This window comes from Crinia signifera, chromosome 2, assembly GCF_055691185.1.
Source record: "Crinia signifera chromosome 2, ASM5569118v1, whole genome shotgun sequence".
NCBI lineage: Eukaryota > Metazoa > Chordata > Amphibia > Anura > Myobatrachidae > Crinia > Crinia signifera.
Genome location: NC_139218.1, coordinates 399692685 through 399707451, shown reverse-complemented (window position 1 = coordinate 399707451; position 14767 = coordinate 399692685). Strand labels below are relative to the sequence as shown.

The following is a 14767-nucleotide window of genomic DNA, read 5'->3' as shown; positions in this document are numbered from 1 at the left end:
AGTGCTAGGGAAGAGGATCGGACATGGAACACCGAGCCAGCGCCAGACCGCTCTGTGGAGCCACAGTGCTGGGGAAGAGGATCGGACATGGAACACCGAGCCAGCGCCAGACCGCTCTGTGGAGCCACAGTGCTAGGGAAGAGGATCGGACATGGAACACCGAGCCAGCGCCAGGCCGCTCTGTGGAGCCACAGTGCTAGGGAAGAGGATCGGACATGGAACACCGAGCCAGCGCCAGGCCGCTCTGTGGAGCCACAGTGCTAGGGAAGAGGATCGGACATGGAACACCGAGCCAGCGCCAGACCGCTCTGTGGAGCCACAGTGCTAGGGAAGAGGATCGGACATGGAACACCGAGCCAGCGCCAGACCGCTCTGTGGAGCCACAGTGCTAGGGAAGAGGATCGGACATGGAACACCGAGCCAGCGCCAGACCGCTCTGTGGAGCCACAGTGCTAGGGAAGAGGATCGGACATGGAACACCGAGCCAGCGCCAGACCGCTCTGTGGAGCCACAGTGCTAGGGAAGAGGATCGGACATGGAACACCGAGCCAGCGCCAGACCGCTCTGTGGAGCCACAGTGCTAGGGAAGAGGATCGGACATGGAACACCGAGCCAGCGCCAGGCCGCTCTGTGGAGCCACAGTGCTAGGGAAGAGGATCGGACACGGAACACCGAGCCAGCGCCAGGCCGCTCTGCGGAGCCACAGTGCTAGGGAAGAGGATCGGACACGGAACACCGAGCCAGCGCCAGGCCGCTCTGCGGAGCCACAGTGCTAGGGAAGAGGATCGGACACGGAACACCGAGCCAGCGCCAGGCCGCTCTGTGGAGCCACAGTGCTAGGGAAGAGGATCGGACACGGAACACCGAGCCAGCGCCAGGCCGCTCTGAGGAGCCACAGTGCTAGGGAAGAGGATCGGACATGGAACACCGAGCCAGCGCCAGACCGCTCTGTGGAGCCACAGTGCTAGGGAAGAGGATCGGACATGGAACACCGAGCCAGCGCCAGGCCGCTGTGTGGAGCCACAGTGCTAGGGAAGAGGATCGGACATGGAGCACCGAGCCAGCGCCAGGCCGCTGTGTGGAGCCACAGTGCTAGGGAAGAGGATCGGACATGGAACACCGAGCCAGCGCCAGACCGCTCTGTGGAGCCACAGTGCTAGGGAAGAGGATCGGACATGGAACACCGAGCCAGCGCCAGGCCGCTCTGAGGAGCCACAGTGCTGGGGAAGAGGATCGGACACGGAACACCGAGCCAGCGCCAGACCGCTCTGTGGAGCCACAGTGCTGGGGAAGAGGATCGGACACGGAACACCGAGCCAGCGCCAGGCCGCTCTGAGGAGCCACAGTGCTAGGGAAGAGGATCGGACACGGAACACCGAGCCAGCGCCAGGCCGCTCTGTGGAGCCACAGTGCTAGGGAAGAGGATCGGACACGGAACACCGAGCCAGCGCCAGACCGCTCTGTGGAGCCACAGTGCTAGGGAAGAGGATCGGACACGGAACACCGAGCCAGCGCCAGGCCGCTCTGTGGAGCCACAGTGCTAGGGAAGAGGATCGGACATGGAACACCGAGCCAGCGCCAGGCCGCTCTGTGGAGCCACAGTGCTAGGGAAGAGGATCGGACACGGAACACCGAGCCAGCGCCAGACCGCTCTGAGGAGCCACAGTGCTAGGGAAGAGGATCGGACACGGAACACCGAGCCAGCGCCAGACCGCTCTGTGGAGCCACAGTGCTAGGGAAGAGGATCGGACATGGAACACCGAGCCAGCGCCAGACCGCTCTGTGGAGCCACAGTGCTAGGGAAGAGGATCGGACATGGAACACCCAGCCAGCGCCAGACCGCTCTGTGGAGCCACAGTGCTAGGGAAGAGGATCGGACATGGAACACCGAGCCAGCGCCAGACCGCTCTGAGGAGCCACAGTGCTAGGGAAGAGGATCGGACATGGAACACCGAGCCAGCGCCAGACCGCTCTGTGGAGCCACAGTGCTAGGGAAGAGGATCGGACATGGAACACCGAGCCAGCGCCAGGCCGCTCTGTGGAGCCACAGTGCTAGGGAAGAGGATCGGACATGGAATACCCTTCGGTGCAGCAGAGGGCATCCTATGCCCCAGTAACCCACCAGCTCTGGGGTCGGTCCCACTCATGGGGCAATGTTATGGGGCAGCCAGGAGGGGGCGCTACAATTGGCGCCATGTAATTAGTAATGGCTGCCAGTGACACTAAGCATTGGGGTCACAGGAACAATGGCTATAAAGCCGGCGGCACGCGTATCCCGTCACACGCCCGGGGTCAGGACTGGTATAAAAACCTGTATTGATTCCTGTGGTGAAGCTGTAAATTGTGGGCGCAATGATTAAAACAATATAAAGCACAGTCCGTGTTGCCCGCGGTGTGACTCCATATTTCCAACTCGCTGTGGTGTTAACCCCTGAGCTGCTGTATAGGGGGAAGGGTGGAGGTGAAGGGGCGCAGGGCCAGGTGGAACGTGGAGGCCAGGGATAAAAGAGCAGAGTCATACCGCAGGGCCTGGAGAGACTAACCCGCTAAGTGCCAGGAGACCGCTGACAGGCACACAGTAACCCTCTCACTGCCAGGAGACCGCTGACGGGCACACAGTAACCCTCTCACTGCCAGGAGACTGCTGACGGACACACAGTAACCCTCTAAGTGCCAGGAGACCGCAGACGGACACACAGTAACCCGCTAAGTGCCAGGAGACCGCTGACGGGCACACAGTAACCCGCTAAGTGCCAGGAGACCGCTGACGGACACACAGTAACCCTCTCACTGCCAGGAGACCACCGACGGGCACACAGTAACCCTCTCACTGCCAGGAGACCACTGACGGGCACACAGTAACCCTCTCACTGCCAGGAGACCACTGACGGGCACACAGTAACCCTCTCACTGCCAGGAGACCACTATTGGGCACACAGTAACCTTCTCACTGCCAGGACACCGCTGATGGGCACACAGTAACCCTCTCACTGCCAGGACACCGCTGATGGGCACACAGTAACCCTCTCACTGCCAGGAGACCGCTGATGGGCACACAGTAACCCTCTCACTGCCAGGAGACCACTGACGGGCATACAGTAACCCTCTCACTGTCGGGAGACCGCTGACGGGCACACAGTAACCCTCTCACGGGCACATAGTAACCCTGTCACTGCCAGGAGGCCGCTGACGGGCACACAGTAATCCTCTCACTGCCGGGAGACCGCTGATGGGCACACAGTAACCCTGTCACTGCCGGGAGACCACTGACGGGCACACAGTAACCCTCTCATTGCCAGGAGACCACTGACGGGCACACAGTAACCCTCTCACTGCCGGGAGACTGCTGACAGGCACACAGTAACCCTCTCACTGCCGGGAGACCACTGACGGGCACACAGTAACCCTGTCACTGCCGGGAGACCACTGACGGGCACACAGTAACCCTCTCATTGCCAGGAGACCACTGACGGGCACACAGTAACCCTGTCACTGCCAGGAAACCACTGACGGGCACACAGTAACCCTGTCACTGCCAGGAGACCACTGACGGGCACACAGTAACCCTGTCACTGCCAGGAGACCACTGACGGGCACACAGTAACCCTCTCACTGCCGGGAGACCGCTGATGGGCACACAGTAACCCTGTCACTGCCAGGAGACCACTGACGGGCACACAGTAACCCTCTCACTGCCGGGAGACCGCTGATGGGCACACAGTAACCCTGTCACTGCCGGGAGACCACTGACGGGCACACAGTAACCCTCTCACTGCCGGGAGACTGCTGACAGGCACACAGTAACCCTCTCACTGCCAGGAGACCACTGACGGGCACACAGTAACCCTCTCACTGCCAGGAAACCACGGACAGGCACACAGTAACTCTCTCACTGCCGGGAGACCGCTGACGGGCACGCAATAACCCTGTCACTGCCAGGACACCGCTGATGGGCACAAAATAACCCTGTCACTGCCAGGACACCGCTGATGGGCACAAAATAACCCTGTCACTGCCAGGAGACCGCTGACGGGCACACAGTAACCCTCTCACTGCCGGGAGACTTTCATAGACCACATGTAATGCTCTCAGTGCCAGGACAAATAACAGGTTAGCCTCAGGTGGATGGAGAACTGGTCACTGCCAAGGGAATCCTATAAATTGAGGTTAGCCAGCTTCCTGCCAGCTACAGATTGTCAGCGCAGGTTACAGACCGGACACCGGCTGCCCTATGATAACACCTGAAACATTCATCTCCGACCCTTTTACCGGGCAGCACCTGGAGCCTCAGGTGTGTTTGATGCCATAATGCGCCAGCATCCAGGTAACATCTGTGCGTCTAGACACCAGGGAGAGGTTGTGTGTATGGTGGCGGGTCAAATGGAAGAGATAACACAGAGCAAACAGCCCGGGGACCTTTCCTCAGTCCCATCTGTCCACAATTATAGCCCTGGTCCTCAGGACTTTCACTGCTGTGTACAGACCCTGCCCGCGTAGCTGCCCACAGCCCGGACCCAGCATACACCCTCTCCCCTGCCTGCATGGCTGCCCTCACATTCCTGCCCCACCGCTCGGGCTCAGCACACACCCTCTCCACTGCCTGCAATGCTGCCCTCACATTCCTGCCCCACAGTCCAGGCCCAGCACACACCCTCTCCACTGCCTGCAATGCTGCCCTCACATTCCTGCCCCACAGTCCAGGCCCAGCACACACCCTCTCCACTGCCCGCCCTCACATTCCTGCCCCACAGTCCAGGCCCAGCACACACCCTCTCCACTGCCCGCCCTCACATTCCTGCCCCACAGTCCAGGCCCAGCACACACCCTCTCCACTGCCCGCCCTCACATTCCTGCCCCACAGTCCAGGCTCAGCATACACCCTCTCCACTGCCTGCGTAGCTGCCCACAGCCCGGGCCCAGCATACACCCTCTCCCCTGCCTGCATGGCTGCCCTCACATTCCTGCCCCACCGCTCGGGCTCAGCACACACCCTCTCCACTGCTCGCCCTCACATTCCTGCCCCACAGTCCAGGCTCAGCATACACCCTCTCCCCTGCCCGCGTAACTGCCCACAGCCCGGGCCCAGCATACACCCTCTACACTGCCCGCCCTCACATTCCTGCCCCACAGCCCGGGCTCAGCATACACCCTCTCCACTGCCCGCCCTCACATTCCTGCCCCACAACCCGGGCCCAGCATACACCCTCTCCACTGCCCGCCCTCACATTCCTGCCCCACAGCCCGGGCCCAGCATACACCCTCTCCACTGCCCGCCCTCACATTCCTGCCCCACAGCCCGGGCCCAGCATACACCCTCTCCCCTGCCCGCATGGCTGGCCTCACATTCCTGCCCCACAGCCCGGGACCAGCACACACCCTCTCTCCTGCCCGCGTAGCTGCCCCACAGCCCAGGCCCAGCATACACCCTCTCCCCTGCCCGCATGGCTGCCCTCACATTCCTGCCCCACAGTCCAGGCCCAGCACATACCCTCTCCCCTGCCCGTCCTCACATTCCTGCCCCACCGCCCGGGCCCAGCACACACCCTCTCCCCTGCCCGCATGGCTACCCTCACATTCCTGCCCCACCGCCCGGGCCCAGCATACACCCTCTCCACTGCCCGCCCTCACATTCCTGCCCCACAACCCGGGCCCAGCATACACCCTCTCCACTGCCCGCCCTCACATTCCTGCCCCACAGCCCGGGCTCAGCATACACCCTCTCCACTGCCCGCCCTCACATTCCTGCCCCACAACCCGGGCCCAGCATACACCCTCTCCACTGCCCGCCCTCACATTCCTGCCCCACAGCCCGGGCCCAGCATACACCCTCTCCACTGCCCGCCCTCACATTCCTGCCCCACAGCCCGGGCCCAGCATACACCCTCTCCCCTGCCCGCATGGCTGGCCTCACATTCCTGCCCCACAGCCCGGGACCAGCACACACCCTCTCTCCTGCCCGCGTAGCTGCCCCACAGCCCAGGCCCAGCATACACCCTCTCCCCTGCCCGCATGGCTGCCCTCACATTCCTGCCCCACAGTCCAGGCCCAGCACATACCCTCTCCCCTGCCCGTCCTCACATTCCTGCCCCACCGCCCGGGCCCAGCATACACCCTCTCCCCTGCCCGCATGGCTGCCCTCACATTCCTGCCCCACAGTCCGGGCCTAGCTCCCCGGCTGGCACTGATCTGGTTAATGTGGCCAGTCACACTCTGGTCACAGAAGTCCAGCAGAGGTCAAGTGAGTGAATGAGAGGAACAGCAGAGGCCTGGGGCTAGCGGCCTGTTTAAGTGGCCAGTTAATGGAAGTGCCCTGGAGGGAGAACACGGGGCAGGTGGAGAGGAAGTGAGAGCACAATAGGTGAAACCTTCCCTCCTGCTGTCACTGTCGGATCTGTACACAGCCCCTGACCCTGGGCCAGGTAGATGCAGAACGGGGGCAGCACCCTATATACCAGGGATGGGGAACCTTCAGTCCTCCACCCTGCAGAACTACACATCCCAGCATGCCCTGCAACAGTTTTAGCATGGCCAAATAGCAAGACTGTTGTAAGGCATGCTGGGATGTGTAGTTCAACAACAGCTGGAGGGCTGAAGGTTCCCCATCTCTGCCTTATACAATGTAATGCCTGACGCACTATTATACACGCCCGTACTTGGGCACAACCTACCTGACACACGCCCGTACGTGGGAGCAACCTACCTGACACACGCCCGTACAAGGGCGCAACCTACCTGACACATGCCCGTACTTGGGCGCAACCTACCTGACACACGCCCGTACGTGGGAGCAACCTACCCGACACATGTCTGTACGTGGGCGCAACCTACCTGACACATGCCTGTACGTGGGCGCAACCTACCTGACACACGCCCGTACGAGGGCGCAACCTACCTGACACACGCCCGTACGTGGGAGCAACCTACCTGACACACGCCCGTACGTGGGAGCAACCTACCCGACACATGTCTGTACGTGGGCGCAACCTACCTGACACACGCCCGTACGAGGGCGCAACCTACCTGACACACGCCCGTACGTGGGAGCAACCTACCTGACACACGCCTGTACGTGGGCGCAACCTACCTGACACACGCCTGTACGTGGGCGCAACCTACCTGACACACGCCTGTACGTGGGCGCAACCTACCTGACACACGCCCGTCCGAGGGCGCAACCTACATGACACACGCCCGTCCGTGGGAGCAACCTTCCTGACACACACCTGTCCGTGGGCGCAACCTACCTGACACACGACCGTCCGTGGGTGCAACCTACCTGACACACACCTGTCCGTGAGCGCAACCTACCTGACACACGACCGTCCGTGGGCGCAACCTACCTGACACACGACCGTCCGTGGGTGCAACCTACCTGACACACGCCTGTACCTGGACACAACATAACTGACACACGCCTGCAGTTAGTTCATACATGTACAGGACAGGTGCTGGCCAGTGTTATACGGAGATGGATGTAGGTGACTCACCGCCCTCTAGAAGCGTCTGCACGGTACTGTAGTCATCTGCCAGGACGGCGTAGTGGAGAGCAGTGCAGCCCTGGAAGCTGGCCCGGTTATTCAGCCGGCTGCTGAATTCATCCTCCCGCGTCACCAGCACTATACAGAGAGAGAGAGAGAGAGAGAGAGAGAGAGAGAGAGAGAGAGAGAGAGAGAGAGAGAGAGAGAGAGAGAGAGAGAGAGAAAGAAAGAGAGAGAGAGAGAGAGAGAGAGAGAGAGAGAGGGGGCATTTAGCATGTACACCGCGTGCCCAACATACAGACTCAGCCACTGTGGGGATCCCAAGAGGTAGCAGCCGGGGTTACAGTGGGGTCATGTATAAGTGTCCCCAATATGGTCACTATGACACAAAGATCATTCTAGCAGGAACTAGATACATTGTATAAGTAACGCATAAGGGCTTCCCTCACCGAGGTATGAGGCACGGGAGCAGGAGTGAGGCACTATATGTTTGTACCCTTATGCAGAAACCGAAAACCATGCAGCACTGCAGGGGGGCAGGTGTAACAGGGGCAGAGAGAGTTTTGGGTGGGGGGTGTTCAAACTGAAATCTAAATTGCAGAATAAAGCAGCCAGTATTTACCCTGCACAGAAACAACATAAGTCACCCAAATCTAACTGTCTCTGCAGCATGGATTTGCTGAATCAGGCCGTACATACACATGATGGTTTCCCCTTGGGATGTAGGGCAGTGTCAGGATCCTTACTGCGGCATACATCAACATTAACTAGCGATTAGGAGCGCAAGAATCCATTAGTGCCTGCCCGGGGCCATCTGCACTCTGCGCTGCTTCCCCGGCAGGTCACAGAGACGCGCTGCTTCCCCGGCAGGTCACAGAGATGCGCTGCTTCCCCGGCAGGTCAGAGAGATGCGCTGCTTCCCCGGCTGGTCACAGAGATGCGCTGCTTCCCCGGCAGGTCACAGAGACGCGCTGCTTCCCCGGCAGGTCACAGAGACGCGCTGCTTCCCCGGCAGGTCACAGAGACGCGCTGCTTCCCCGGCAGGTCACAGAGACGCGCTGCTTCCCCAGCAAGTCACAGAGATGTGCTGCTTCCCCGGCAAGTCACAGAGATGCGCTGCTTCACCGGCAAGTCACAGAGATGCGCTGCTTCCCCGGCAAGTCACAGAGATGCGCTGCTTCACCGGCAAGTCACAGAGATGCGCTGCTTCCCCGGCAAGTCACAGAGATGCGCTGCTTCACCGGCAGGTCAGAGATGCGCTGCTTCCCCAGTAGGTCAGAGAGATGCGCTGCTTCCCCGGCAAGTCACAGATGCGCTGCTTCCCCGGCAGGTCACAGAGATGCGCTGCTTCCCCGGCAAGTCACAGATGCGCTGCTTCCCCGGCAGGTCACAGAGATGCGCTGCTTCCCCGGCAGGTCACAGAGATGCGCTGCTTCCCCGGCAGGTCACAGAGATGCGCTGCTTCCCGGCAGGTCACAGAGATGCGCTGCTTCCCCGGCAGGTCACAGAGATGTGCTGCTTCCCCGGCAAGTCACAGAGATGCGCTGCTTCCCCGGCAGGTCACAGAGATGCGCTGCTTCCCCGGCAGGTCAGAGAGATGTGCTGCTTCCCGGCAGGTCAGAGAGACGTGCTGCTTCCCCGGCAGGTCACAGAGATGCGCTGCTTCCCTGGCAAGTCACAGAGATGCGCTGCTTCCCCGGCAGGTCACAGAGATGCGCTGCTTCCCCGGCAGGTCAGAGAGACGCGCTGCTTCCCCAGTAGGTCACAGAGATGCGCTGCTTCCCCGGCAGGTCACAGAGACGCGCTGCTTCCCCGGTAGGTCAGAGAGATGCTCTGCTTCCCCGGCAGGTCACAGAAATGCGCTGCTTCCCCGGCAGGTCACAGAAATGCGCTGCTTCCCCGGCAGGTCACAGAGACGCCCTGCTTCCCCGGCAGGTCACAGAGACGCCCTGCTTCCCCGGCAGGTCACAGAGACGCCCTGCTTCCCCGGCAGGTCACAGAGATGCGCTGCTTCCCGGCAGGTCAGAGAAATGCGCTGCTTCCCCGGCAGGTCACAGAAATGCGCTGCTTCGCCGGCAAGTCACAGAGATGCGCTGCTTCCCCGGCAAGTCACAGAGATGTGCTGCTTCACCGGCAGGTCAGAGATGCGCTGCTTCCCCAGTAGGTCAGAGAGATGCGCTGCTTCCCCGGCAAGTCACAGATGCGCTGCTTCCCCGGCAGGTCACAGAGATGCGCTGCTTCCCCGGCAGGTCACAGAGATGCGCTGCTTCCCGGCAGGTCACAGAGATGCGCTGCTTCCCCGGCAAGTCACAGAGATGCGCTGCTTCACCGGCAAGTCACAGAGATGCGCTGCTTCCCCGGCAAGTCACAGAGATGCGCTGCTTCCCCGGCAGGTCACAGAGATGCGCTGCTTCCCCAGTAGGTCACAGAGACGCCCTGCTTCCCCGGCAGGTCACAGAGACGCCCTGCTTCCCCGGCAGGTCACAGAGATGCGCTGCTTCCCGGCAGGTCAGAGAAATGCGCTGCTTCCCCGGCAGGTCACAGAAATGCGCTGCCTCTCTGTCCTGATGTCATTTACCCAACACACAGGGTAAATGTGCAGAGATAACGGGAAGGACATGGCGGGCGGAGAGCAATATCACTGCCACAAACGCCGCCTCGGAATAGAAGCCTTACAAAGCAAAACAGTTTATTCTGTTTGAATATTAAAATAATTATAGTTATAAAATAATGACATTTTATTATTATTTATTCCAACTAATGGAACTATCAGCCGCCGTCTCGCATGTGCTCCAGCGCATCGTTACCGCCCCTCCCATGTTCTAGCAGTGGGCTTAGTGACGTCACTGAGCAATATCAGTGTGTATGCGCTATATCGTTCGCCGAGAGCTCATGATGAAAAATCGTTAACAATATCGTTCACAGAATTCATCGGCTAGCTTGTATGAGGCTTTACCCAAAGCCAGCAAGTGCCACTTATCGCCTGGCACTTATCCCTACAGCGCTGAGTGTAGATAACTACCGCGAAGGGTCCTCTGATGTTATCAGCGGGTTACTAGGAGGCAGATAATTAGGCCCCAGCACCCCAGGCCAGGAGCACAGGATCAGATCCCAGATAACCGCCCTGTCACAAGTGCACATCCACCTGTATGCAAACCAATACGAAGCCGATAATTACACAGGACACGTGGGATGGCAGAGGTCGCCCCTCTTCAAGCAGCTGGAAATGTATCTGATAACTATTCATTTATTTATTTATTAACAGTTTCTTATATAGCGCACACATATTCCACAGCGCTGTACAGAGAGTATTTGAACACTCACACCAGTCCCTGCCCCAGTGGAGCTTACAATCTATATTCCCTACCACATGTACACGCACACACAGACATTCTAGGGTTATTTTTGTTGGGAGCCAAATAACCTACCTGTATATTTTTGGATTGTGGGAGGAAACTGGAGTACCCGGAGGAAACCCAAGCAAGCACGTGGAGAATATACAAACTCCACACAGTTAGTGCCATGGTAGGAATGGAACCCAGTGCCTTGAGGCAGTAATATAACCATTACACTGTGGGAAGTATAGGGGCAGAAAGCTAGATCTGGAGCAGATATTGCTGCTTTTGCTGGTGCAATCTGGCCGCACATTCGCAGAGGGTCTGTAAGTAACGACACAATCAGACAAGGACCACACGCCTCGCAAAGCACATTTTGTTTGCTATTGGACAAAACCATGCTGCACTGCAGGTGAGGCAGATGTAACAGGTGCAGAGAGAATTAGATTTGGTCGAGTTATTTTGTTTCCGTGCAGGGTAAATACTGGATGCTTTATTTTTACACTGCAATATAGATCTCAGTTTGAAGTACAAACCTCACCCAAACCTAACTCTCTCTGCACATGTTACATCTGCCCCCTGTAGTGCAGCATTGTTTTGTCCATTAGCAAACCAAGGGCCTGATTCTGGTTGACTCGCTATGCAGTGTAACCCGACCGCCCCACCACCGCCGTGTGAATTTCTCCGCCCCACCACCGCCGTGTGAATTTCTCCGCTCCACCACCGCCGTGTGAATTTCTCCGCCCCACCACCGCCGTGTGAATTTCTCCGCTCCACCACCGCCGTGTGAATTTCTTCGCCCCACCACCGCTGTGTGAATTTCTCCGCCCCACACCCAATGGATGTTTTGCATAAACCTCAATTTGCAGGGGAGCATATGGAATCTCTGCAACCATCGAATGATTTTTCCCCTGTTCGCAAATAAGTCAGTCTTTGTCCTGTGACGTCAGCGCCAGTCTGCGTTCACATGGGGATGTCCAGCATTTTCCTGGGTGCCCCCACCATTTTTGTGAACGCGCCCTGCCTGCCTCCATCCTGCCACCCCACTGTGCAAGTCCACAAAGCAGCCCTGTACATAGGACTGATCAAACTAGAATCATCCCCCAAATGTGCTTTGCGAACCAACCCGAATCACCCCATAAGTGTACAGCTGTAACCCACCGCTGGTCTCTGCATTGGATTGTAACAACAAGGCTGACCATCTATAACGCAGAAGCCACAATGTACCATCTATCGGCCACTGCAGGTTGCCAGGCTGTGCGGCAGAAATCTGCCCGGGCGCCCCACTAAGGGTTAACGGAGAGGAGCAGGGTGCGGGAGCGGTGCGGGGACCGAGCGCCGTGTGTCAGGGAAGATGAATCTGAGATACTAGGCAGGAGAGCAGTAAAAAGATTAAAGTCTTATTATTATTGGGTGTGTGTCTGTTCCCTGCCCCCCCCTCCTCTCCCTGACAGCTCAGTCATCATCTGTAAGAAATACCGGAGCGGGACATTATGATGGGAAACTCGATAAAGCGTCAGGGGGAGCCTCGCCGAACATCCATCACTGGGACGCCTGGAAAATTTCAGCTCGCTGCCGGCCGCGCAAATGTCTGTAATATATTTTTCTGATGTCGTGGTTTAGATGCTTTTTATGAAATTGAGATATGTGTACGGAGGCTGGGGAACGGGAGCGAGCTGTACTTCGGGAGGGCGCAATAATAATAATAATAATAAAGGGGGAAAAACAGCAGGCTTGGGCTGAAGAGCTGACAACCGGTTTCAAAAATCCCATATCCTGATAGAGAGATCACACACACACACACACACACACACACATTAACCCTGAGTAATCCCGCACATATCCTGTATAATGCGCCTCCTCAGTGTGTACTCGCCATCGCACGTGTACAAGAATTGCGCTTCCTAGCACAAATACATATATATATGGCTGCAGTTCTGCGTGAGCCTCATTTTTCTATGGTTTCATTTTATTGTAAGGTGCACTCAGCCCCGTACAGAACACCCTTCCTGTACTCAGATCCCGCCTCATCTGTCTACGACCTGATGCATTTTTGCCACCACTCCGCCCTTTCAACCTCTACTGCCGTAACTGCAGACAGGATTCGCGGCGCAAATGTGTAGCTTGCCTCAAGTTCAACTCAGCACTAGGAGTCTTACGTGTAATTTACTAAAGCTTCTAAAAATGAAGAAGTGATATCACTCATAGCAACCAGATTCGGTCATTTCTCGAGAACTTTATAACCCAAATCCGGTCGGTTGCTAAGGGCAACATGACATTTCAATAAATTTACCATAAGTGTGAGCACCTTCTGCAGGACTTACCCTCTGCCACCCAGGACCGTGATGATTCCAACAAACCAATGAAATAGTGCGGCAGAGGAGCAAGCGGCGCCATTTGTAAGATGCCGTGCATCGCGGCGCTTATTAAGCTGGAAAGACGATTACGGCGCACTTCTCCGGATGCCCGTGACTGATCAGGACCGCCTCTGTAATAAAGACTTTTACACTCTCCGCGCCTGACAACGATCAAATTATTCAGCAGTACAATAAACAAGCCGCCATATAACAAAGGCGGAGGCGCATTTACATAATAATAACAGCTACGGCTTCTATGTACAATGAGAGGGGAAGAATACAGCGTTCCCCCTGGTGTCATGTCTCCGGTACACATACATGAGAGGGGGAGTACACAGCGTTCCCCCTGGTGTCATGTCTCCGGTACACATACATGAGAGGGGAAGTATACAGCGTTCCCCCTTGTGTCATGTCTCCGGTACACATACATGAGAGGGGAAGTATACAGCGTTCCCCCTGGTGTCATGTCTCCGGTACACGTACATGAGAGGGGAAGTATACAGCGTCACCCTGGTGTCATGTCTCCGGTACACGTACATGAGAGGGGAAGTATACAGCGTTCCCCCTGGTGTCATGTCTCCGGTACACGTACATGAGAGGGGAAGTATACAGCGTCACCCTTGTGTCATGTCTCCGGTACACGTACATGAGAGGGGAAGTATACAGCGTCACCCTGGTGTCATGTCTCTGGTACACATACATGAGAGGGGAAGTATACAGCGTTTCCCCTGGTGTCATGTCTCCGGTACACGTACATGAGAGGGGAAGTATACAGCGTCACCCTGGTGTCATGTCTCCGGTACACGTACATGAGAGGGGAAGTATACAGCGTTCCCCCTGGTGTCATGTCTCCGGTACACGTACATGAGAGGGGAAGTATACAGCGTCACCCTTGTGTCATGTCTCCGGTACACGTACATGAGAGGGGAAGTATACAGCGTCACCCTGGTGTCATGTCTCTGGTACACATACATGAGAGGGGGAGTACACAGCGTTCCCCCTGGTGTCATGTCTCCGGTACACATACATGAGAGGGGAAGTATACAGCGTTCCCCCTTGTGTCATGTCTCCGGTACACATACATGAGAGGGGAAGTATACAGCGTTCCCCCTGGTGTCATGTCTCCGGTACACGTACATGAGAGGGGAAGTATACAGCGTCACCCTGGTGTCATGTCTCCGGTACACATACATGAGAGGGGAAGTATACAGCTTTCCCCCTTGTGTCATGTCTCCGGTACACATACATGAGAGGAGAAGTATACAGCGTTCCCCCTTGTGTCATGTCTCCGGTACACATACATGAGAAGGGAAGTATACAGCGTTCCCCCTTGTGTCATGTCTCCGGTACACATACATGAGAAGGGAAGTATACAGCGTTCCCCCTTGTGTCATGTCTCCGGTACACATACATGAGAGGGGAAGTATACAGCGTCACCCTGGTGTCATGTCTCCGGTACACATACATGAGAGGGGAAGTATACAGCGTTCCCCCCGGTGTCATGTCTCCGGTACACATACATGAGAGGGGGAGTATACAGCGTTCCCCCTTGTGTCATGTCTCCGGTACACATACATGAGAGGGGAAGTATACAGCG

General features: G+C 57.5%; 1 protein-coding gene across 1 annotated transcript in view; it reads right to left on the bottom strand.

Annotated features, from left to right (window-relative positions):
* CLPB (ClpB family mitochondrial disaggregase) overlaps positions 1–14767 on the bottom strand; it is a 105007-nt gene that overhangs the window by 73922 nt on the left and 16318 nt on the right. Inside the window, exon 5 of the mRNA XM_083170542.1 lies at positions 7488–7616. Coding sequence (XP_083026668.1) covers positions 7488–7616 — 129 coding nt within the window. The remainder of the gene's footprint in view (positions 1–7487; positions 7617–14767) is intronic.